At 33.0% G+C, this 27519-nt stretch overlaps 1 protein-coding gene across 16 annotated transcripts; it reads left to right on the forward strand.

Moving 5' to 3' along the window:
* Positions 1 to 1725: 1725 nt before the first annotated feature.
* LOC128237124 (uncharacterized) lies at positions 1726 to 24840 on the forward strand. 16 transcript variants are annotated; one of them, XM_052952374.1, is made up of 18 exons: positions 1731 to 1851; positions 5870 to 5893; positions 9628 to 9651; positions 11098 to 11138; positions 14795 to 15218; positions 15374 to 15543; positions 15917 to 15944; positions 16085 to 16180; positions 16529 to 16633; positions 17005 to 17097; positions 17792 to 17878; positions 18381 to 18446; positions 18840 to 18905; positions 19275 to 19361; positions 19868 to 19933; positions 20323 to 20388; positions 20756 to 20842; positions 21313 to 24840. In XM_052952374.1, exons 2-18 carry the CDS (start codon positions 5884 to 5886, stop codon positions 21438 to 21440), a joined length of 1644 nt encoding a protein of 547 aa, XP_052808334.1. In that variant the 5' UTR covers positions 1731 to 1851; positions 5870 to 5883; the 3' UTR covers positions 21441 to 24840. The 16 variants fall into 16 exon arrangements, 15 of the variants coding, with proteins under 15 accessions (XP_052808330.1, XP_052808334.1, XP_052808324.1 ...); XM_052952368.1 differs by lacking the exons at positions 1731 to 1851; positions 11098 to 11138 and adding an exon at positions 1933 to 2456 and having other exon boundaries at positions 14347 to 15218; XM_052952364.1 differs by having other exon boundaries at positions 1745 to 1851; positions 9628 to 15218.
* Positions 24841 to 27519: the final 2679 nt, after the last annotated feature.

The following is a 27519-nucleotide window of genomic DNA, read 5'->3' on the forward strand; positions in this document are numbered from 1 at the left end:
TGTAATTAATTATTTAATTTAAATGGAAGTAAAGGTCTCAAGCAATAACATTTTATTATTAATTAAATACTCCACTTACATTAAAAAAAAAATGAAAAAAAGAAGAAAGAAAATGAACCAATCGAAAAAAAATAAAAAAAACAACAACAAGAAAATGGAAGTTCAAATAACAATGCCAGTGATGATAAAGAAATAATTTTGCTTCATCAGGAATTAGATATAATTACAGCAGAAAAAATAATGGAATGCTACTACGGTCTAAAGCACAATATGTAGAACACAGCGAAAAAAAAAGTATTTTTTTTGCAAATCTTGAAATACGTCACAATGAACAAAAAAAAATAATTACAAAACTTAAAGAAAAACAAACTATTTTAACCGATATTAAAGATATTTTAACCGAACAACGACATTTTTTTGAAAATTTATACAAAAAAAAACAGACGCAAAACAATAGTGAAATCAACTTTTTTGATGCTCCTCTAAAATCATTTAAAAATGAAGAAAACTAAAATGTGAAGGTTTGTTATCTGATTCTGAATACACATATGCATTAAAAGATATAGACTTAAATAAAAGCCCTGGTTCAGATGCACTAACAGTCGAATTTTATAATGTATTTTGAGATATATGAAAAGAGCATATTGTATAATCTGTAAACTTCTCCTTCGAAACTCAACCACTTACTGAGCTCCAAAGCAAGGTCTTATTTCTCTTATACCTAAGCCAGGTAAAGATCTTGAATTACTCTCAAATTGGCGTCCAATTAGTCTTCTCAATAAGATATAACTCATCTGCCATTTCTCATAAGAACAAGCCAAGGAATTTTGGTACCATACTAGCTGTTGTCCTCTAGAAAAACAAAATATGATTAAAATTTAAATGTCTGCCCTTCATGGGCACACAGCAAATGTCAGCAGTTTTCCTGCACAACCATGTTTAAGCATATTAACCATATGTCCGTGGTTTGAAACATCTAATAATAAGTAAGGACGTTTATAAATATAATATACTGAGTTAAGAAAGTCTTATATATTATCAGCCTATGTTTAGTCAGATTCAGACTTCTTTGTACATTTGTATTTAAAAGAAATTTAATAAAGGATTTGTGTTCTTAATATTCCACTTCGCACGTGTGATTTTTAAAAACAAAAATCTCCGTATCTGTCAAATGGCAGACCAAACCAACGGAAATAAATGATAAATGATATAAATGAAATAAATCTCCATTTAGTTCAACATTATTAACCTTTTTACTCCTTCGTAAATTTCTAAAAAACCTTTCAAGTAAATAAATAACGCGTCACATAAGCAAGTGGTAATAGTAAGCCCATCATTCTATATTTGGTCTAACATATCCCTTTGTTGTTTGAACATCTCCTTGGTCGGCCATTATTGATTTTTTTCTAGAAAAACGTACTAATTCCAAGGTCAAACCTGTTGGATTTCCGATTGAAATCATTATTCTCTCAAATGCCCCTTTATTGAATAAGTTTATGAGAATATGGCAAAAGGCGTAGGATTATAAATTAAATGCAACAAATGTGTGCTCCGACTTGTATATTCAATGTGAAATACATTATATACCAATCAAATTTAGTGACTGGTAACCCTTTCTACAAGTTCACTAACTGCTTTGAGAACACCCCTGCTTTGATCAGAAAATGATTAAGGTAAACGGAATTGGTGAAGTAAGTCAAGAAGACAACATTTTGTTACAAACTGGTTTTGTTCAACTTAAGAATTATTTGATATAAAAATAGTATTCGTAGCAATTGTTTTGAGCAAATATGCGAAAAGGTTGTTACTGTTTCGGAATATTCCAAACAAGTGTAGCAGGAAGTCAGAAAGGTAAATTAATTGAGACCTAACGAATTGTTTTTGAATGGCTATTGCTTGTAAACACGAGTAATTGGAAGTGAAATAAACAATTCCTTTCTCAAGTGTTTTCTGAATTAGACGGCACTAATTCCATTTTTTAAACATTTCTTGTTTCAACATCGAAAGTGAAAACGACGTTAGGGATGTCCGTGCTCGTCTTCGTCGGACAATTAAACAGTAATCGCCCTAATCTGCCGTGATAATCTCACGGGTGGAATCGATAATCATTTTTTGCGGGAACGAGTTTCTAAATTAAAACGTTACTGTTAATGAGTATTATTTCTAATTATACTGTTTAAGGTGGTCTTCACAAGTTCAGTAGTATTTACAAACAATTAATTATTAAACATACCATCACAATATAGATGTACAAATTATTTTATATTTTGTATAAGCCAGTGGTTGTTTTACCTGCCAGACACGGAACTAAATTAGTGATATTTCATGGAAAAGCTGACATTTTTCTCGCTAGCTATAAACTATTACGCAAACAGCCTTGATTAAATAGATTGTATAACTTATCTTGGATTTTGGATATATCTATGTTTGTGTTTATATACATGTTGAAGATCAAGGTATTGTTATCTAGGAATTTCTAACTTAATTAAGTATGTGGAAAGTAAAATATGTATATCTTATGTGTTTTTGTTTAAACTTTATATTGAACAGGCAGTCTTTTTTCTCAGATTTTATGTAATACATAAATATTGTTATAATTAACTTACAAACTGAATGGTTTGATGCGACGCATCGATATCTAGTTTTATTGGTCTACGTGATATGTTCTAAACTACCCACAACTGGGTCATTCACCATATAAACACATTCACCTGGTTAAAATCAATCACGGCTGATTGCTTATTTACTGCAATAAATGTATTGGAAAACTTGAAAAATACTGCCTTCTCATTTAACAAACTATTTTGTTGACCACTAAGTTTTGCTTGAGCTTCTGACATTTTAACACAGCTAAACTAATGCACGAGTCAATTGTAACCACGGCCCCCCAGGTCCGGAGAATAGCGGGGACTTTGAGTTCTGGTCCAGCCAACCCCGGCTAAAATCCCGTCCTGCGGGGACGAACAGATGGTAAAATCCCCGCCAAATGCCCCCGCACCCCAGGGACTCTAGGTAAGGCCCATTCCCCGCCATATTTAAAGCGAAGACAAAACCACCGCATTCAACCGGCTCTGCGGGGCCACCTGAAAGGTAAAAACACAGCCCATTCCCCCAGCTATCCCCGGTATACCCCCGGACCTGGGAGGGGGGGAGGGGGCCGTGGTTACAATTGACTTGTGCATAACAGAGGCGAATCTTTCTATAGGCCATGTAGGCGCACACCACAGGAACATACCTCACAAAACATTTTCATATATATAGGGAATTTTCTACATACTAGTGTATTACATTTAAATTGTATCAATATGATACCATTTAAAAACGAAACATCACCTATAAGTTGAATTATTATATTACATCCTTGTCTTTTTATTTCTATTTCAGATGTTAAAACAAGTTTGACATAACTAACAAGGCGAACACACATATAATTATATAAATGTATATATATATATATATGTATATTTATAAACAAAGAAACGAGGTGAAAAAAGTAAAGAAAATATTTACAGTATGTTCTTGTACAAAGTATATTAGTTTTTACTGTTTTTAAAACGTATGTGGTACAGATAAACAATTTTACAACTGACCAATTATTAAGTTCTTTATCTTTAATATTTGATTTTTCATAAATATTCCAAGCAAATTTTAAACTACTCTTTAACCCAATAAAAGACGGTCTTATTTTTCTCCTTTTACAGAGATAAATGTCTTTTTTAATTTCATAACAAAGTATATTATATTTTATTGACTATTTACAAGTTGTTCCCAACAGTTGGTTTTTACTTAGTCCGAGTGATGGTAACCTTTGTTGTGCATTGCGCATGTTTCTAAATGTCTTTAACCCTAACAACATCGTTGCTAACAAGTTGATGGTGTGCTCCTAAATTCATATTAAACTTGTTGAACTGAAGCAGTTCACGCCATTCTTGTTAGAAATTCTACAGATCACAATGGTTTTCATTAAACTTCATGAACAATTAGTTTGAAAGTTAAACACGACGAAGTTAGTTCATCGTTTCCTATATATGAAATATTTTTTTATACTAGATAATTAAAAATAATAGCGTTTCTTTAAACCACAGTATTGTTTTTTACGTTTTAAATGTCATTAAGTAATTGTGTTAAGGTGTCACAACGTGTCCAGTGTACAAAAAGAAATTCATGAAAATATTAACATAAATTATTTGCCACCGAGATTCTCAAAGTATGCTTTAATAGTAATCGGTTATGATTTAATCTATCAAATACTATATAAGTTTTTTATTGTGAAAAAATTAACTTTGACAGGCATGGAGACAATTCAAAATATGCTTATTCTATGCAAAGTAGAACTCCAAACACATATAATATTAAGTTCTTTCTAATATGAACATTTTGACAATGGAGTCTTTAGAGTTTTATGTTGTTTTCTTACATAGTAATAAACTGAGAGACAAAACCATTAACTCCACACACAACACATGTAATCTGATAAATAACATTATCCGTACGTTGTATAAAGAGTGTACATGTATTGGAAAGGCCAAATAAAAATATTTTGTGTTTAGGCATTGTTGCAGTTATTTTTATTGAAGAACATGGAGCTTTATTTCCGTTTGTTATTTAATTAAGAATAATTCAAGAGAGATTCATTTTAATTAAATTACATACGTTCCGAATGAATTGTGTACAAATATGTATAATTTTGTAAATTATCTTTATTCTTAAAACAAATGCCTTAAAAGCGAAACATTTACTTAATCTTGCCCAAATCGTGATAAAGCCATATTCAAAATTAAAACATCTGTCTAGTACATTTATATATAAAATAACATATATTGGCTACATAAAATGAACATTTTGAAAGGACTCCATTTTTTTATTATTCAAAAGCAAGGGGATGCTTTTTCACAACCTCAGACTCTTAGCAACGCTTTGTCCTTATGCACAGGCAAAATGTTCTTGATAGGATTTAGACTTCCAATGCAGTTTAAGTCATTTATCTCAAAAAATACCTATGCATATCAAAGTGTTTTTACCATAAAACAAGATTTTAAAACACATGTCTTCTCTACGAAAAACTCCCACCCAATTTCTTGTTTCGATAGTGTTATCGTTATATACTGAAAATCTAAAGTTAAATATTGATGTTAATCTTTTGTATCAACTACATTTTCACTATCAATACGCTGTCTGTGGTGACACCTTAATATACTCGTATAACTATCGTGTGGGTAGTCGGAATTGAAAACAAAACTTGTTCGGTTTAAGCAGGGTTTTTCCCCGCAAAAAAAAAACAGTTAGATATTTACGCAATTAACTCAGGTAAACACAGGTAAGCTTAAATGGAAAAATAAACATTTTATTGGTTGTATGCTAATATATTAATTTCTTTAATTGACTTAGCACATACATTGCACAAGAATGTTTATATCATTTGCACATCGGATGGCTCATTGGGCCATAGATTGCTTATTTGGACATTTTTAATGCTCCTAACCTCGTTATTGGGGGCGTTATTTGAACATTCCTAATGTTTTGAAGTTTATTTCTGTGGTCTGGGCCTTTAAGTCCCAACACTAGTAAAGAAGTCAGTATAACAAAAATAAATGGTCTTTGAGCTGTACATTACTCCAACCTAGATACTTAAAGCGAAAAAAAAACCTGGATTAAAACGGGCATACTTTGTAGAAGCTTTGTAGAGGGTGTGCATGTGCTACATACTTAAGAGTAAAAACCTGTGTCATATATCTTCCATTGGAATACAAACATTGTTTTGCTGACAATCAGTAAAGGCATTTAATGTTATGTAACAAATAAAATACTGACACGTTTAGACTAAAAGCATTTCCATTTTATTGTCTTATGGGTATATACTTATTTACAGAACAAATGTGACACATGAAAAAAGGTATGTTTTTAGCATACATGGTAGTGGCCCTAGTGGATATCTAGATTATAATGCTTTACATATATAATTTATCTCTAAAACTCTATGCACATGAGCATGTTTGGCTATGATTGGGAATTACTATTGCCACAACTGGGAACAATTTGGTACCGAATAGGCTTAATTAGAGCTCCACATGCATATTTTGGCTCTGATTGGCCTGTATGGTTGCCAACCAGTGGTTAATTTGGCACTGAGTAGGCTAAATTATAGCTGCAAATGGGCTTGTTTGGCTCTGAAAGTACTTACTATTTATCAAAATATGACCTATTTGGTACTCAGTAAGTTTTATTAGATTTGGACATTGGTTTAATGAGCTCCGAATGTTTTTTCATTTGGCACTAAGTATCCTTAATAAAAACAGCACAATGGGTTGTTTGGCTTTATGGTTTCTATAATGTGGTTTATTTGACATTTTTCGCAATGCTTCAAATCAAGTTTAATGTACATACACAGTTACATTCAAACAACAAAAGGGAACAATGGAGATAATGTAATAATAAAATGTAAAATAATTAACTCAAATAAGCACTTGTCTGACTAGACTTAGGCATATAGAAATTCAACTTAGTACCGACAGTATACCACTATATAACCATTTACAATTAAATGACACTCATGGCAACTGTGCATATATAATGCAGGAAAAAATATATAACTTATAATTTGACGAATTATGACGTGTCAATAAATGGGATTTGTCTTGATAATTACTGTTACTTTGTCGTGTTTACTATTCTAAAATGTAATAGTCAATACCTACCAGTACTTTTTATCGGCTGATCACAAAAAAAGTTGCATAAAATAACAAATCAATGGTTAGTTTGCTTATAGCTGCAGTTGTGTCTGACTAAAACTTCGAATGATTATGACTCAGTAAGTATAAAACAACAGCACCATGTGTAATAACACTGTATCAAACAATGTTATTTATCCCATATTACAGATTTACAGAGAAAATTAATTTCATTACAATTAATAACAATGATTCGGACAAAGCAACAGGCTCTGCAAAAACATGCTGAAAACTATGGTGTTTTTTTGTTCTCCTCGTTTGTCTTATCACTTGCTTTCTCACCCCTGGCTCCATCCTTACGACTCACAGTTCCTCATAATTCATCTGTGACTGTTCCTGTCAGTTAGCCAGCACACGTGTCGCATTGGTCTGAACTCAGTTATGCCTACTTTAGGTTTTTTCTTGTCTCAATTTCTGTACACATCACGAATGCACCAATCCTCTGTCTGAAGGTAGTTCATGTCGGAGTCTATCGGACAGTACTTAATGAGATGATAATTTAGGAAGCTTTTGAATATACTCCTCTGTATTACACTCATCAACTTAAGAAGCTGTTGAAATTCCGCGTGTACTATCAGTTGAACTTGTCCTAAACATTATGTGTTCTTTGTCACAAGACTGTACCGAAGCGTACATCATGTTTTCCTACAGGCCATAAGTTGATAGAAAAAGTGACTTGCAAACCTTTACCTTCTCTGAGTTAATATTATAAAAAAAAACCTGTAAAGTTGGCCTTTTCTTACTCTTATCTGAGTTAACTATACGCATCGGGACACCTTTCTTATCAACTAGACTTACTAAATACATTTCGTTCATCTACCAATTCAAGTCAAGTCAACAGTTTATTGAGTAATTAAAGGCCACTGGCCCAAAATACATAACATACAAGAAAGGCATGAGTTGTGTCAGGGTAATTAATCCATACAAGCAAAGTGTAAATAAAAATCATGATAACTTCCCCTTAACAATTAATGTTTAGAAGGAGATGGTATACATAATAATCTAGTTTTCGTAAATCTTCAGATTGATTTGTGTTTAATAACCTATAAAAATCTTCTAATTCAGTACCATTAGAATACCAATTAAATAAATATTGCGTTCGTATATCATTATATTTACAACATATAAAGAATGCATGGTATTCACAGTCTAAAACAAAAATGTTATTATTTTCTAGACAAAACCGACAAACGCGTTCTTCTCTTGGGATATTATTATGCCTACCAGTATCAATTAACAATTTATGATTTGAACATCTAAAAGCTATTTTGTGTTTGTAAGGTAAGTCTAAAGATAAATAACGTTCCACATTAAGCAAAGGTTTTGTATTCTTTATAATGAAAACACCGACTTGAACTGTTAATAGAATCGTGCCAGTTTTGGTTGAAACAATCAATAATTCTCCTTTTAAAAACACTGATAAATATAGATATATCGCCAACATCTTGAGATATCCAGATATAACCGAAGCCATACATAAAAAGCATATCCTTAATATAAGTTGCCCAGCAAGTGCGTCCAACTTCATCTCACGACTTGAGCATTAAGTAACATTGTTTAGGGTATCTATTATTAGAAAGTTGTAATAATTTGCAATAATATCTAATACAATTAGAAAAATAATTTATACATAAAGGCAATCTTCCTCATTCACCAAGAATCATACATGTATTAGTGCTTTTATTAACACCAATATGCTTCCTACAGAAATCGTTTTGTACATATTCAATCTTAGGACAGAATGTATAGCCCCAAATCTGGGACCCATAACATAGAATGGGTTTATCATAGTGTCAAACATTTTAAATAGTTCTTTTGTTGGAAAATAACCAAAAGGTTTCTGGTAACGTTTAATAGCAAAAATAGCTTTTTGAGCTTGAGCTGCTAGTTTGTCTTGTGCTGGCGTCCATGACAACTGTGGACTAAACAATATACCCATGTATTTATAAACAGATGTTGTTTTTATATTTACGCCACGAAAGAACCATTTCTCATTATTTTGTAAAGGGCCACCATTTCTAAAAACAATTATTTCAGTCTTATCAATATATATGCAAAAAGCTACAGAAACATGCTCAGTAGCAAAAAGTTTAAACATAAACCCGGTTTAGTGGCATAGGCAAAGACATAGAACACAAATTCAAAAACAAGAAACATAGAACAGCACACAACTCTACAGACAGCACAGTGCATAAATACTATATATATATTTATAAATAATTGGTATGCTTATCAAGAATTGTTAGGTACCGCCTTGGAACGGTCAGTAAAATGTAAATTTACTGGGGGTTTAAACCAGTTTATGTGCACAAACCTCACTCTTATCCCAACAATTCTTAATAAAAGATAAAACGCAAAAGATAAATCTTATCAATGTATGCATTAACTTGAGGAAACTTATCAATAAAACAAATAATAATAAAAAACGAAAAGGTAAACCCCAAGTACTTCAATGATTAGAGATTCCAACTCTATCTGCAGACGGAGGGAAACAATTCAGAGCACCTAATGCAAATACTTTTCAAAGATACGATGCAGTCATCGTTAGAAACCAAAAGCTTCACACACAGTCTGCCTTAAAAGGTTTAAAACTGTGTGATCATAGAGTTTCATAATAAAACATAACATAATCACAGTACTAAAACTGTAAACAAATAAAGAAAAACATTATTAAAAATAAAAGCGACTAGTATATGCTATTCTCTCCTTCCAAATGATTTGAAAACGTAAAATATTTGAAGAAATTTAAGTCACAGCCAAAACACTCGGAGTCAGTCAACACGTGTTCGCCAAAAACGGTTTTAAAGATAACATGCAGTAGCAAATTCTTCATAAAAATCAAAGCACTGAAAGTTTAGTTATGAAAGGATGCTATATTCAACCCAATATTTTGTTTCAGGTATTCATCTTCAAATACAAGAAGGCAAGTGCTCTTCAAAATATTGCCTTTATATCCACGGTTTAAATAAAATCCAAGTAATTCATTAAGTCTATCTGCCCAACTGCCTGCTGGAAATATTTTAGTTTTACGAATTTTCTTTAAAACATCACCATAAAAATCGGGATGAGCAATACCATCAGCAATGAGCGATTTAAGACTACTATTGTACTTTGATATGAGATTATAATGACCATTAACAAATTTAGAGAAAGTTTTCCTTAATTTAAAATATCGGAAACCCTGTTTTGAGATTGACCTCCATACCGGTATTTGAACAAAAACTATCTATTACGTTTAATTGTTGTTGCAATTTAAAAACCGTTTCCGCACAATTAGCTACGTCATCTGCAAACATTAGGAAAATAATATCTGGCATGTCATTAGTAATGAAAATACAAGAACCACAATTTTCTCGTAAAAGGGCTGATAATTCATTAATGAACAGGACAAAAATTGTCGAACTTGACTTGCCTCCTTGTCTTGTACCGACATTACATGGGAACAAGTTTGTTGCCCCAACTGGTGTTTTAACACATGTAATTAAATCGTGATACATAACTTTGAGAAAAATTACCATGTATGCCTATATTTTGGAGTGATTGGAACGGTTTAACGTGGTTTATTTTGTCAAAAGCCTTACGAAAGTCTACGTATAAACAGTATAAGCGCCCTCCCTTTTTTGATAGATATTTTTGCACCATGGCTTGTAAACAGAATAGGTTTTCGACTGTCGAGTAATTACGACGAAACCCAGCTTGACATTCATCAATTTTATAGTTGTCTTCAGCCCAATTATATAGCCTTTTATTAATGGCACCTGAAAATATTTTGTACATTGTATTAGTTATAGATATCCTCCGGAAGTTCCCTGGTACAGTATTGGGTCCAGATTTGTACACAGGACATATAATACTTTGCCCCCAAGACTCAGGAAAAATGCCAGTCGACAGAATGCTATTAGATAAGTGTAGCAAAAAAGGTCCTATATCAGAACAAGTGTATTTATAAAACTCGGAAGGGATTCCATCTAATCCACAGCTTTTATTTTTAACAAGATTAGAAGTAGCAAGTTCTACCTCATTTAAGGTAAGCGGATCGTTAAGTGGGCTAACACTATGATCAATTGAATTGTGAATATTTTCAGTATTAGGATCAACTAACACAGCGTTATCGTCATATAGTAAACTTTTTGAAATAATCAAACCACACACAGTCTTTGGTTCCTTTATACCAAATTTCAGTTGTTTCCAAAAAGAGTTGGGATTAGGACTGTTTACAAGGTTCAATCTGTTTCTACGTTGATAGTCGTACTGTTTCATAAAGCAACAGGTCTTATACGCATTGCGTTTATCTTTACATATTCTTAAGTCATACATATTATTTGAACGGCGAAATGAGCGTAATGCGTAATTTTTGTGTTGTTTTAAGGTGAAACACTCGTCATCCCACCACGGAGGTTGATCAGACACGTATTTTGCTCTAAATTTCATACATTCCCCAGCTTCATAATATAGTGCTGTTAACTTGTTTATATATTGGTTAACACCCTCATTCAAAGACTGTAATATTGCATGTGCGTGCAATTGTAGTAAATGCCGGACATTGTTAGCAAAAATATCCTTAAACGAACTCCGCCAACAGTATGATTCTGTTTTCGTTCTACTACTACTTCTACTACTTATATCATCTAGCAGTTCTCTTCTTTGTACCATATCTTTCGCTTTAAATTTCAATTTACATGAGATAGGAAATTGATCAGATTCGTCCTTATTCAAGACTGAAAAATCCGTAACATATTGAAAACCCCCAGAAGAGGCTATCATATAATCAACGGTACTAACTCCGTCGTTTGAAAAGCAAGTATATTCTCCCCGTATATCACCTGGGAATCTTTCATTGAATGGATGCACATCATAAATACAGCAAAAGTTCACTAATGTTTTACCAACATTGTTCCCTCGAATAATATCTGTGTTGTTTCGTGGAATTTCAAAATTACTTCCCTCGTATTCTACGTCACAAAATATAAAGTCAAGATTATCGTTTGGGATAAAATCTAAAAAGTCTCTCGTACGTGAATTAAATTCCCCGGACAAAAACAATTAACTATCCGGATAATCAAGCTTAATGGTTTCAAAATTGTCAAACAATTGCAAAATACCATTTTTCTCAGTCATTCGATTATAGTTTGTGGATCCTTCAGGCAAAATATATGTGAAGTACATAATAACATCTTTACAATCATGCAATAAAGACAAGTTTATATGTAATACAACACAGTCGTTATAATGCGTATATATACGTTCAATAATATTCAACTTAAACAGAGCACTACTTATAAAAACGCTGATTCCCCCAGTGTTTCGTACAGCATTATCGGTCATTGTTCTAATACAATCAAAGTGAAAATGTGACTCTATAAAGTTATCAAATTCGCCCTTAGTTTTACTCCAAGTTTCACAAATGCAAATAACGTCAAATGAGCTTAAAAAATTCTTCAATCAAATATTTTCACAGTGTTTGTTTAGCCCAGCAATGTTTCACGTTACAATTTTTATATTCGTGGTTCTATATGAGTAGTCATTTGGTATGCCTTGGCCGAATCCCTAGTCGGTTGACGCATCGGAGAGTAAGTCATATCCGGGGGTTTCCGTCTCATCGCTGATTGGTGCATTCTTACCATGGTATACCATGTGCTCCTATGTCACGACCCTCGCTCTGACTTTCGACCAATCGTCTGCTCTCGCCGTCATTGTTTATGTGACCACGTGTTGTTTGAACATGTGGTGGCTGATCACGCGGTCTATATTATATCTACCATTGCCAAAACGCCTCATGTGTTTGTGCTCCAGCTTTTTGTTTACCACCACGACTATTTCTTTCTGCAGTTCTTTTTGCAAGTACTTGCTCGTTTCAATAATCGCTGAATTCTTCTTCCTGCCGATAATTTTCTTTCCTTTCATTCAAGTACGTTTAGCCGACTTCAGCTGAATTGTACTCTTCTTTTGAGTCGTTTTCATGTATGTGTTATTAACAGAAATGTGATCTTCATTGTCACTTATTATCTGGTAGGCACTTTATCAGTTGTCCTCGTCCGTTTCAAACTGACCATTTTCGCGATGGCTGAAACAGTCCAACAGCTATGAAATGTCAATGATTGAATGTTACATTTACTAAGAAATGAGTGACCGACTGTGTGGTCAATGAATAATTTACTATTATTAAACAACTTCGATGATATTGATCTATAAGAATCTGCAATGTGACGCGTTTAACATAGTTCACGTAAATTACCAGCTGTTCACCTACCCTTGGCTCTGCATGCAAAGTACAATTATCTTACATATTTCACGGAAATTCATGTTAGTCTATGTTTTCAAATTTTTATCAGCTGAAGAAAATCGCTTGAAAAGGAAAATGACGAATTATACATGTTTGCTACGATCCACAAAGTAGTTTAAATGATGTTGGCATTTCCTAATTTTGACAGACTAATGGTTATTAAATGCGATGAAAAACAATTATTGTATATTTCTAATTTTTGTTTCAAATTTATAATGTGTTTAAACTGTTCTTATAATTTCGGTCTTTCGTGACAGCACAACGGCACTTAAAACCTCAACCAATCATAAAAAAATACACAGATTTCAATCGAGTCATCAAAATGTTCTCGTAAATATGTTTTATAAGCGGCTTTTCGCGGATATTCTGCCCATTCAACTTTTCATAAACATCTGGTCATAACTTTATTAAAGGGCATTGCAATGATATACAAAACTGTATTCTAGTTATCACAATCATACAATTATAAAATTTGAGTTTTTCTGTTTATATACCATTTTGCTTGTATATTTGTCGGCTACTTTTAACATTTCTTAGCTTTTCGCGACATTTTGTGGCCGTAGCCATACGTTGCATTAAAATTACTAAATCGTATAAATTGACTTTTATAGATGTTTATGGTAAAGAACAAGTTGCAAATATTCGTTTGATTACTGCTTTGGCAAGATATATAAAAAGTGAGGTCGTCTACATCGCCGATTCCATTATTAATGTTCTTAAACAGTACAACAAAAAGAATGTCAGACAATTTACCACACTTAAGCCGAAAGCAAGTGATGGTCGGTGATCTCGGTGTCGGTATTCACCACTTCGATTATTGTTAAGAAAGAACATATAGCAAACATGCGTTTTGTTGTGCCAATTTCACCTCGGGCGTTCATATTTGTGGTCACATATTTATCTGTTTCACAGGTAAAAAACCGCAGTTTTCAAGAATATTTTTTTAATGGTTTTGGGTTTAACTAGAATTGCTATCGATAATCTTATATGTGTGGCGATATTGAAAATCTAGAATATGAAAAATAAGCCCTTTAATAAATTTGTGGCTTAATTTGTGAGTTTTAATATAAACTTTTAGTGAAGATGCTGTGTCCAGATTTTTGAAAAAAAAAATGATATGAAAATGTCATTAAATATTATGCATGGTTATTCATGACTATATTTATACACACTTAACTGATGAGATGTATACAACGATCATCAAATTATTCTAGTAAAATTCAGCGTGCAGGTTTCTGTTCAATGTTTAGTTCTTGTAAATTATGAATCTGAAAAACACCTTAACCAGAATCATTATGTATGAAAACCGTTAAAATATGGTCATTTGTTCTCCAGAATCAGCAAACCAAAAACACATATTAACGTGTATACGTCACCACAAGTAATACATCTGACAATCGAAATGGGGAATAATATCAGTATCGGGGACAACAACAATTTCGAAAACATCCATTTTCATCTGCAGCAAAATTCAGATGAAATAAAGTATGAGAACTTAGCATCTCAAAAAGACACCAGTAACAACACTTCTTCAGGCGAACACGATGACCAAACAGTCATTAAATCCATATTCAAACTAGTAAAGAATAATTTATCACAACAAAAAAATGTAGAACAAACACCAATTGAAATCGATGAAGAAACACACATTACTGAACCGTTTCAATGTAATGAAAAAGTAGCGAATATCAAAAATGATTTGGACGAACGTACCGAGGACAATTCCGGCGAAATGCAACACATCTATGCAAAGAAAATTCCGCGATATCCATTTCATTTTAAGGAAACAAAGGATCCATGCTATTTAGAGGTAAAAAGAAATTTAAACAATGTACACATGATCGACAAACATGAACTGCAAGCATTTGGTCTTTCTACATATTTCGACGCCGTCAACCGTGGGGAAATTCTCACTGAAGAGGAAAAAAATAAATGGCAATGGTTTAGGTTTATGTCCTTTTATGAATACAAAGGTAAAGGAAGTGCTTGCATATTAGCATTAAATGGATTTTATCACGAGGGAAGCCATGGACAAGATGCCACAAGATGCTTTTCCTGCAAAGTAAGGTACAGTAATTGGCAAGTAGGCGACGACGTGAAAGCAATCCACAGACAACTATCACCTGCGTGCAATTTCCATTCAGAGTTAGGTCAAGCTACTGTATCTGTTGCCGGAAACAATTCAGGACAACAAAGACCGCACACAGGTGAGCCAATACGGTTATTTCACATATCTAAAATCAGTCAGTTTTCCCATGAAACCATTTTTTGTTCTTCTGAATAAAAGAACTGATTAATTGTCCCTGTATTTGTCAATGGTAAAACAAACACTTTATGAGAGGTGTATCTCTTATTTATTTAGATCAAGCACTTTGTTCGGGACAAACCAGCGAAGGCTTAGGGAACTTCCCCATTGACGATCCAGCTGATTACGGTCCCAGTGGTGGACGACTCGAACCAGCACTACCGGGGCCTTTCAGAAATAATGACACACACGATGAAGAAGGGGTCGTTGGTTTGCCTTGCATATACGTAAGCTGTCCAATCTATCCTTAAAACACAAATTGTGGTCGTTGAAAACTTTCAAGTATGTTATACTCTAAAGGTTTCATGGACAAAAGTGAATTCCGTGGTACTTTTCACAACTATTTTTTTACTTAAACAAATTAGTTCATCATGACATAGTGCACCTTTAGAAAACGATTTCGTTAACAAGGTTTTTTAAATAAAGTTCTAAAAAACCGGCACTTTGTGTCTTAATGTTAGTGGACTGTTGAATACTATTCTAATAATGTTATCGGTATTGATTTCATGTAAAACACGTTATAAAATCATTATTTAATTAAATCATATATAACGTGTCTTAAAATAACATTGTTTTATTAGTTGTATCGCTTAATTTTAGCCGAGCGTGAATGCAGCGGACCACTATGGTAATACTTAAAAAATATCTTAATAAAATAGTTTCTGAAATAACCTCGTATGTATTAACCTCGTATGTCTCAAGATCGTATGTATTTTACATCATATATTTACAGATTGTGTGACATTTTCATTTATCACTTGTTTACAGATGACACGCTTTCAAGATTCAACTCTTCAACTGACGATGGGAATATGCACGGAAGAGACATTCGTGTAAACGAGAATGTGACATTGAATGGAAGCCGTAAGTTTAAATATGATATTGTTATGGTATTACTAAGTTTGCAACAATTGTATTTATCTATTTAATATATATGCACATGGTAATAATAAACATTTGTTTTACCCAAGTAGTATATTTCTTTATCAAAAAGAAAACTAGGCAATAAAATAGACGTACGTTCAAAATTGATGGACTAGATCAAGAGTCAGAGTCGATTTCAAGTTGTCCAAATAAAAGTAAAAATATGTTGAAATATGTATTGCTCTTGTAAAATAACGGAAAATGAATTTGTTTTAATGAACTCGTACATGCCTTTAATAACAGGTAGGATGTAGTAGATAAAATGTAAACATTTTGCTCGTATTATAGCTAATGCTAGGCTAGCTGACGCTAGGGAGGACGAACCAGGGTCAAATGCAATAATTGATGACCATTTTGACAATCCAGCCGACGTACAAAGAACCATCAGCGATGGCAAGTATTCTAATTAATTTGCATGTTTAATATTGGGATACTAGTACAGTTTAGGACAGCTTTAGTGTATTTAACCTCATAAAGATAAACATTTTATGCCTGGTAAAGCAATAGTAAACTGATTTCGCTTGAAGTGTGAGAAAAAAGAAGGATCAAAAACTTATTTTTCAGCATTACATTTTGGGCCTTGCAAAACATATTGAAAAAAAGTTATTTTTCATTTTTAGTTAACATATAGGACAAAAATGTACCTAAAACCTTTTATCAATGAGGTTTGGAGAATACTTTTAAGATCAATAGAAATCAAATTAATAATATGGTTAATGCTAACTGTCGAATACCTTAAACGAAACATGAAAACAATACTTCAGCACCCGTTGAAAGCAGCGGAAACATTGGAAGACAGAATCACCTAGTTGATAATGGCTGTAACAACATCGACCATCAAAGACCGAACAGATATGGTAAGACATGACAAAGCGTGGAACTAGCGCGAGACATGTTGTGATTGATCAATGTTGGATCTCGTTATCCAACTTATCTCCAGTGAAGACACACAACATAAATTTTATTTCTTTTACAAGCCATTTTCTTGAAATTAGTTATCTTTTGTTTAATTTGATTTGTTTATAAGACTAAACTCTCCTCGATCATTTACGATACAAAACTAGTTCTCGAAATTGTACTTGAATAACAATTAAAGTTTGGTTGTCATTTGTAAGGCGGTGACAGTGTTGTTCGAACATATGCGCATCTTCAGATGCACCAAGCACCCAACAACAATGAAGGCAAGTATTTTCGAGAAAGATATCTAACACATAAGTCACCCTTCTTATACATAATTACATTCAGCCTACGCATTTTGTTATTGCTTCGCTTACAGTTTTTCAAATAAAACGCTTTCATTTTTCAAAGGAACTGCTTGTTTGAGGAGCTTGGTGGCCAAAAAAAATAATAATAGGAAGTTAAGTCTATAAACACCGATGATATCATATGGCACGGAGACAACGCAAGTTTTTCAAACACTATTAAAACAACACACGGACATAAAACATTAAGTCAATGTTTATAAATTAGTTTATGATCCATGTGAATTTGAACTGAGTTATCACAGAAACTACATTAATATATATATATTTGACCTTTGTTGGACTGTAGGTAGACTTACCGTCAACCTGGATGATGATAATTTGGGAAAAGAGAATGCCAGACAGTCTGAAACAGAAACAAGCGAAGCCAGCAAATGTAAGCAAACACTTTATGCAAATTAAACACATATTATAGGAGTATTTCGTGGGGCACAAGTGAACACCAACATACGAATACCAAACAAAGTACATTACTCCTGGGTGTATGTAAGCTTGGTTGGTGGCCACCAGTCACCGAGCCAGACAGGTGTTTTTTCTCCGAGTACTCCTGTTTCCCTCGCAGCACACAACCGAACTCTCGCGCAACATCATACCAGCAAGAACGTTAATATAACTTTCTTCTCACTCAATGTAAAAACACATTTTAACTAATCATTCTGCCAATAGAGCTTGGTTGATGTTGCCCATAATCTGTAAATGGTCCTATAAACTATTAAATAATATTTTTATGGAATGTCTTGAAAACAATTATCTTAACACACACCAATAAATGTTTCATCAGACCAGTTGGTCTTTACAGTAAGGAATTATCATACGAATTATACATAGGACATATATGATATTCATTTCTCAATATATTGTGTTTAATTTTATTATAGTACCTGTAGCCCAAACCGCCAGGTTCAACGGAGGTCACAACACAACTTCTCGACAGCATGAAAGTGGTAAGTCTTAGTGACTTGAGTCTGCCGTTATGACTAGTTATTGTTGTTATTTTGTTTTATCAATGCTTATTCATAAAAAAAAAGAAATTTGCGTGTGAGAGAATATTATCGCATTTACCCAAACACTATACACTCTTTATCATACATTTTCAAATACAATTTAAATTCTGAGTGGAGTGTTCTAAATCTGTGAAGTGGAGTAGAATCGTGTCCTTTTTAAAACATCAAACATCAGCCGCGGAATGTTCAAAATAAAATAAAGCATATTAGTATTTACTTTTTAATTTGATTTGCACATTAGATTAACATTTACCCCCTCGAGTATTAACCATTACAATATGATTCTCGAAAGTAAACTTGAATAACAATTAAAATTTGGTTTTCATTTTTAAGTCGGTGACAGTGTTGTTCGAACACATGCGTATCTTCAGATGGACCAAGCACTCTTCAATAATGATGGCAAGTTATTTCGGATACAATCAATCTAACACATAAGTAACTCTTGTTATACATACATGTAGTTAAATTCAGGATAAACCTCGCTTTCATTTGGTTAAACTGATTACAACCCCGTCATTATCCAAATGAACTGCTTGAGTGAGGAGCCCCTTAGCAAAAACAGAAAAAAAACATAGGATGTTAAGTTTATAAACATCGATGATATCATATTGCGACGGAAAAACGCAACTTATACAAACACTATTAAAACAACACATGGACAATACATATTAAGTCAATGTTCATATACTAGTTTATGATCCATGTGTATATGAACCGAGTTATCATAGACACTACATTCATGTATAGTTGGCCTCTATTGGACTGTAGGTAAACCTACCATCAACCTGGATGATGATAATTTGGGAAAAGAGATTGCAAGACAGTATGGAACAGAAACAGGTGAATACAACACATGTAAGCAACCTCGTTATGCAAATTATACAAATATTGTATGAGTATTTCATGGGATACAAGTTAACACCAACATACGAATACCAAATAAGCTTCAACACTGCTGGGCGTATGTAAGCTTGGTTGGTGGTCACCAGTCACGAAGCCGGACAGGTGTTTTTACTCCTGTTTCCCTTGCAGCATAAAATTAAACTCTCGCGCAACATCATATCAGCAAGATTGATTTCGCTTACGTTAATATAACTTTCTTCTCAATCACTGTAATAACACATTTTAACTAATCATTCTGTTAATAGAGCTTGGTTGATGTTGCAGAAAATCTGTAAATGGTCCTATAAACTATTAAATAGTATTTTTATGGAACGTCTTGAAAACAATTAACTCAACACACACCAATAAATGTTTCATCAGACAAGTTTGGTCTTTACAGTAAGGAATTATCATACGAATTATACATAGGACATATATAATATTCATTACTCATTATATTATGTTTAATTCCATTATAGTACCTGTAGCCCAAGCCGCCAGGTTCAACAGAGGTCACAGAAATGCTTCTCCACAGCATGAAAGTGGTAAGTATTAGTGCCGTGAGTCTGCCGTATTGAATAATTACTTTTGTCATTTTGTTTTATTAAAGCCTATTTATAAAAAAGAAAGAAATTTGCGTGTGAGAGAATACTATCACATTTACCCTAACACTATACACTCTTTTTCCTAAATTATTCAAATACAATTTAAAATCTGTGTGGAGTGTTCTAAATCTGTGTAGTAGAGTAGAATCGTGTCCTTTTTTGAAACATCAACCGCGGAATGTTCAAAATAGAATAAAGCGTATTAGTATTTCTTTTTTTAATTTGATTTGTATATTAGATTAACATTTACCCCCTCGATTATTTGCGATTACACTATGGTTCTCGAAAGTAAACTTGAATGAAATTTGTTTTATTTTTTTATTTTTAAGTCGGTGACAGTGTTGTTCGAACACATGCGTATCTGCAGATGGACCAAGCACTCCATAATAATGATGGCAAGTACTTTCGGATAGAAGAAATCTAACACATAAGTAACCCTTGTTATACATAGTTACATTTAGGATAAGTCTTGTGTTTTTGCTTCGCTTTCATTTGTTTAAAGTGAATAAAACGCCGTCTTAATTCAAATGAACTGCTCGAGTTAGGTGCCCCTTAGCAAAAACACAAAAACATAGGAAGTTATAAACATCGATGATATCATATGGCAATGAGACAACGCAACTTATGCAAACACTATTAAAGCAACACATGGACAATAAACATTAAGTCAATATTAATATATTAGTTAATTGTCCATGTGTATATGAACCGAGTTGACATAGAAACTACATTCATATAAGTTTGGCCTTTATTGGACTGTAGGTAAACCTACTGTCAACCTGGATGATGATAATTTGGGAAAAGAGATTGCAAGACAGTATGGAACAGAAACAGGTGAATACAACACATGTAAGCAACCTCGTTATGCAAATTATACAAATATTGTATGAGTATTTCATGGAATACAAGTTAACACACAGCAACTTAAGAATATTAAACAAACTACAGTACCACTGGTCGTCTATGGACTTTGTTGGTGGCCATCAAGCCGGTCAGATACTTTTTCCGGATGCTCCTGTTTCCATCGCAGCACAAAATTAAACTCTCGCTCATTATGCCAATGAAAATGATTTAGCAGACGTTAATACTTTATAACTCTCTTCACATATATTGTATAAACATATTTTAACGAAACATACTGCCGATTGAGCTTGAGTGATGTTCTCGAAAATAAATTAACATAATTTATTTTAGAACAATTTGTGATCTGTGCGGAGTGTGTTAAATCTGTGTAGCAGAGTAATATCGTTTTTTTCAAAACATCAACCGCAGAATGTTCAAATTAGTATTGAACAGATACGCCAATCATCTTATTGCAGATTTAATGCATCAAAGGCAACATGGTCAACGCCCTCTGACCGATGAGAAACACGGTGATGGTTTGGATGTATGCATTCACCGAAGACCCAAACATGCATGTCAAATATGCCCCAAGAAACCACCATAAACAAAAACAACAACATGTCAGCTGATTGTAAAGCTGATGCGGCGTACCACTAACCACCACTGCGCCAAAGCTTTGTTGCATGCAGCTTTTAAAGTGATGTTCTATTGTAAATACGTAAATTGAAATAAGACAAAATATGAAGAAAATCAAATGATTTGTTTTATATCGTAATGAAGATATGGCTTATTTGTATTTGAAATTATTTTTGTATTTTCTGTATTTTTTATTAATATGAGTGATATGTTTTTTATGAGTGTAGTGTATTCGCTTTCAGCATAAACTTACTTTTCGATTTTGTTCAAGTTTTAGTTGATAAAAGCGAGATCTAATGATATGTGTTTTTTGAAATTTATGGCAGTGAGCTTTTTTCGATCTAAAATTTCAAATATTCGTTTAGATCGATTTATTGCTACTGCATGGGAGGAAAACTGCACATCATTTCCTTGATATTTAAGTTCATGTTTTTCTAGAAATGTTTGTTTGACATTGTTTCATTGATTGTGATAGAGCAAGTTTTATGGGGCATCACCATCTTTTGCTTATATAGTGTAAGGAGTTGTGAGCAGTTAAGGCTTATGATTTTTTTCAAATAGTGTTTTGTTCTTCGATGCAAGTTTTTGTGAACTGCATATATTATACAAATCTTATCTCTTCACTAAAAATAGTCCTAAATCATTTGCACAAAATACCAGAAAAAAATGCAATGCTATCGATAGTTTTATATTCATAAATGCTTCAAATATTTTTAAACAGAGTTTTAAAGATATTTTGGCGGATCTGTATCTATTTCAATAATACAGACTTTTGTCGAATTGAAAGTATGTTTTCATTAATAAGTGACAACTTCTGTTTATTTTCAAGTTAGATGGAATTGAGTTTCTTCTCCAATCAAAAGATAAAAAGGGTCAAACGATGTTGTTGCTTTTTGTTTATGTAGGACCCGGCTTTAGTCATAACTTAGCAAAAAGATCAATTTGAAAAGAACTAGAGCCCCGTACGCCCCTAACATTTGTATGCATGCACAGAAATGTTTTAACAGGATTAAGTAACAGTTGTATATTCGATTTTATTTCAACTATTTCAGTGATATAGTTTTGTAAATGCAGTGTATACGTTTTACACCGAAACTTGATTTTCGAGTTTTCACCAAGTTTTAGTTAGCAAAAGCGTTTTTCAATGATGTATGTTGTGAGAAATATATGGCAGTAAGCTATTTGCGATCTAATTGTTTTGAATTTCGAACGTTCGTTTAGATCGCTTTAGTATAAGCCCATATTGAATTGTTTTTATGTTTAGAGTTAAAAACCTTAGCTGAAAAATTTCAAGCTATCCTGAAATAAAAAACAACAACCCGATAACAAACGAATATTAAATGAGTTACATAATATGTAGAATATCGAAGCCAGAGCCCCCTTAGTCCATTCTGAACAATTCACAATTGTTAGATCGATTTCCATTGCAAAATGAATTAAACAACATATAAGTGTTGATCATGGAAATCTCACATAATGAATCCTTTGTTTTATATCAAAGGCTATCATGCTATTTACACTTGTGTTCTGTAGTCGGAATTATAGTAAAAAGAAATTAAAAGTATGCGGCAAGATATTTGATCATATAAAATGTGTTGTTCTTTTCGATCGGGTAGCCAAAAACCTATCCGACCGCGGACGTTTAACATAGAAACGATTCGGTATGACCTTACTGCAGTTAAGGAACACTGTGTAATGAACATTGTACATATTATGTTTGTTAATTTAGTGCATGTTTCCTTGAACAATTTGTTTCCCATATTTTGTATATTGGGATTGAGCACGTCGGACTTAGTGTCAACTGTTACGTATTATTTTCTTGAAAAAATCGCATGAATAAATTATTATTTATAGCCTTTTATGAAAAACATTGTACATTTTATTTGTAACACGGTTTAATTGTATTAAGGTCTTCAACGTAAGGAGTTAACATTTAGAAGAATGGTTGCACATGTTTATTATGTTTTGAAATGTAATATGATTTTTCCCTTATACAAATATATTATTATTATCATTATTATTATTATTATTATTATTATTATTATTATTATTAATATTATTATTATTATTATTATTATTATTATTATTCTTTCTTTTAAATGGTTCTATAATATTTGATGCGAGCACAACATAATATAATAATAATTTAAATCATCTTTGATATAATAGTTAATTGTATAAATTATACAACAATATTTTGTACGAGACATATTCCAAAACCGTTTGCACTTGAACAAAGAAAAACAGTATCGACATTTAAATGTTCACAAACGCTTAAAGTGTTTCTAATCAAAGTTTGTTTAGAGAATCTGTTGTCATATAAATAATACTAATTTTTTCGTTTTAATAGTATGTTTTTTATCAACATGTAACGACTTCTTCTCCGATCAAGAAACTAAGATTAGGTTAGAGCTGCACCCTTACAGATTGACAGTTTTTCTTTTAGTTTTTGTCTCAGAATCAGCTTTTAGTAATAAAACCTTTTTTTACGCAAATATGAAAAACTGCGATCTGTTCTTTTGTCAGCAGTCTCATATCACTGGTTTGCAAATAATCACGCAAAAATTGGCTCATTCCAAGACATTTGTTTTTTGGTCAAAACGGTAAATCTGTGAGGGTGCTGTTTTAAACCACGTTGTTGTATTTTGTTTAAATGCGAGCATACATTTTTGCATTAAAACTATAATTGTCCAATTCACTGAACCCTGGTATAAACTAAACACTTGTATGTAAGCACAAAAATTGACTTCATGTGGAATAGAAAAGTAATATAGTTTGGCATTCTTCAACCTAATTTGTATTGCTTGCATTCGTTTCGTTGTTTCATTTTGGAAGTTATTAGTATACGTTAAATGTCCTTTGTCCATCCTTCAATCGTCCACACTTGGTTAGCTTATACTTCTGAGTCCATAGTTGTCAAAGACACCGTTAAAAACCTTAAGAAACCGGCCCATGTGCAGTAAAAAGCTAGGTTACAAGATATATAAAAGGATAAGCTTCGTTACTCTCAAGGGGTCACAAGTTTGGTCCATATGCAGTGACATTTGATCAGATTGTGTTTATTTCTACATAAATACATGTTTAATTTTGATACTTGTTCATGTGCTATCAAACATTCGTTGATTATGTCAAACACTTAAAACTCCTTGCTGGCTCACCAATTTCCACAATTTACACCCAATATTCATCCAATAATATTAAAAGGTTTGTTTCGAAGAGCAATGTTACTCAGGCGAGCAATATAGAACCAGTATGACCCTCGTGTTACACATTTGCTATTTTATGTTGTACTTATGGTTAGTTTTTAGTTAAATTGTTTATGTTTAGTTTTAGTGTTTTTGCTTGATTTTAATAAACTGTAAGGCAAATGTGACTTGATTTCTTCACATGTGCTAGGTTAAGACCTGAAGCTATTCATTGCCCTTAACAAATGAAGTATTTAATATAGTTATACTGATTTAAGTACGTGTCATACTTGTTTTCTCTCAATAACAAGAGATCTATAATAAGTTATATCCCTTGACCAATAGATTGGTAAGAACATTGAGCTTTTACCTAGCATTTTACTCAACGGTACATACACATAATCGGTGTTCGTAATTCTTTGTAGGCCAATGAAAATTATAAAGCTTTCGACTTTTACATGGCTTTATTCTATGTAGATCATTTATGTGGAAAAAGCCATTACATTTGTTCTGTAGAGAGATTTTTATCGATCTATATAATTTGGTAACCGTCTTTTTCTCCTAAGCCATTGGGCAATTACTCTGTAACTGGCTAAAATAGAGTTATGATTCTTATTCACCATTATGTGAAGTTTCCACAAATTAAATCAAGTAATTTCAAGATATTGTCTAGACAAAAGTTCGAAAAAAGCACAGCAAAGGAAAATGCTCAATAATTTGCTTAAACTGTTATGGTTCTTGAACACTTCCATCCATTGTGCTTTATCATTGTATGAACTTATACAATTAATTAATCTACCATCTGGTAGTTTTTCAGTTAGACCCTGGACAAATAAAAACAAAACCCAAGAACGATTGCTCCGTATCTGGCTGAAATTAGTTATTGTTGCTGTACATTGCCCTTTTAATCGTAACGTTCTATCATTGTACGTAGTTTAATTAAATTCCATCCAGTTGTTTTTAAGTTAGGCTCCAGGCACGGACAATTGCGATAAACCGACCGACCGATCACAGGGCGACTCCGATAAACCCCTTTCGAACATCGTTTTTCGGGGGGAATAATTACATTCATGAGACGACTTCTTCAACTCTTGCCTGGCACCAACAAACAGTGTTATCAACATGTATCGGACGCCCAGTCTTAATAAGGCAGGACAAGAAATAACTCATCTATACTTTTTTTCAAATCTGGAGCGACACCATTCAATCTATCTAGGCAAGGAACATGAGACAACTGCTCGGTAGGAAAACATCTAAATGATTTAAACAATATACGTGGGACAACTTTCAAAATCTGGCTCGATAAGATATAAGTTTGACAACTTCTCAAACCACAAATACATATACACAATCTTATCAATGTACATTATACGACTTCTCTCAATCTGGAACAACACCATGCTAACAATATATATGATATACATGCGTCGACGTCTCCAAATATTAAACCATCTTTAAAATATACGAGATATTTTCAACCAATGGCGCAACACCATAAAATTATTATCTAATCAATGTACGTGAGACGTCTTTTTCGAATATGGCACGGGACTATCTAAACAAAATAAATAACATAAATGCGACGATTTCTCCAGGTCTGACAGGACTTTATCTTAACCGTCGAAACAATTTACATGAGACGACTCTTCCAAACATGGCACTACATCATATCAACCACCTCATCAAAATACATGATACGACTTCTCCAAATCCGGCATGGCACCATGTACATTAAATCAATAATGTATATGAGACGACATCTCAATGAATGAACATTTTAAATAATATACATGAGAAGCCTGCTCCAAATTTGGTGCGACACAATTTCAACAATAGGCCTGAAACGGGTTCTTAAAACCTGGCGCGACATCATCTAAACCGACTTTTGCAAATCTGGTGAAGACCTCCAAAACATTACGGTGTTACATTTTGAACGACACCATATTAGCCATCTTAACTATATACATTATATTACTTCTCAAAAACTTGCGCGCATCATCTAAAGATAAACCTACACAATAAGACTTGTCCAAGTCTGGTGTGACACCATATATACTGTCTAAACATTAAACAAGAGACGACTTTTCATTATGTGGCACAGCACCATCCAATTAATATAAATTATATACATACATGTGACGATTGCTCCAAATCTGGTGTGACACAATATATACCATCCAATCATGATACAAGAGATACCGTCTAAACAATCTAAACAATATACATCATACGGCTTTTCAAAACTGGCGCGACACCATCTGAACCATATACACGACAGGACGAGCTGATTAAAGCTGGCAAAACTTCAACTCCAAATCCGTCGCAAAATTCAAAGGTAGTCTATATAAACTCATGCTAACGAAAATGTAAACATGTAATAGAACGCGTGACTTAATGTTTACAGGTGCAACTTTTCAGGTCGTAAGAAGTCATTTAATGGATTTAAGAGCAATTTCAAGGGACATTTTAGTATGGATTTATATCTAAATGGGTTTCAACGTGGCAATTGGATTGGTTGGATCAGAAATATAGATAGTGATTTTCTGTGGAAGTACAGAACAGGTTTGGGGCTTTGTCCGAGCGGGAAAGTGACCCTTTATATAGACAATCATTTGCTAAGCAAGTTACAAGGCAATACTTTATGCAGAGTTCATACGACAATAAGATTGTGCTTTGTTTGATGAGCTGCGTTTTATAAAAAAAACGAGCAAATAAATTATAGTCAGGAAATAGTTAATTTTCACAAAACTGCTTTAAATGGCAATGAAAAATCGTGTCAAATCAAATTAATAACAAATTAACATTCGGACTTTTTAAAGACATTGGCTTGAGAGTCCAGTTTAAGCCAGAAATAATCTAATA

Source organism: Mya arenaria, chromosome 6 (assembly GCF_026914265.1).
Source record: "Mya arenaria isolate MELC-2E11 chromosome 6, ASM2691426v1".
Lineage (NCBI taxonomy): Eukaryota > Metazoa > Mollusca > Bivalvia > Myida > Myidae > Mya > Mya arenaria.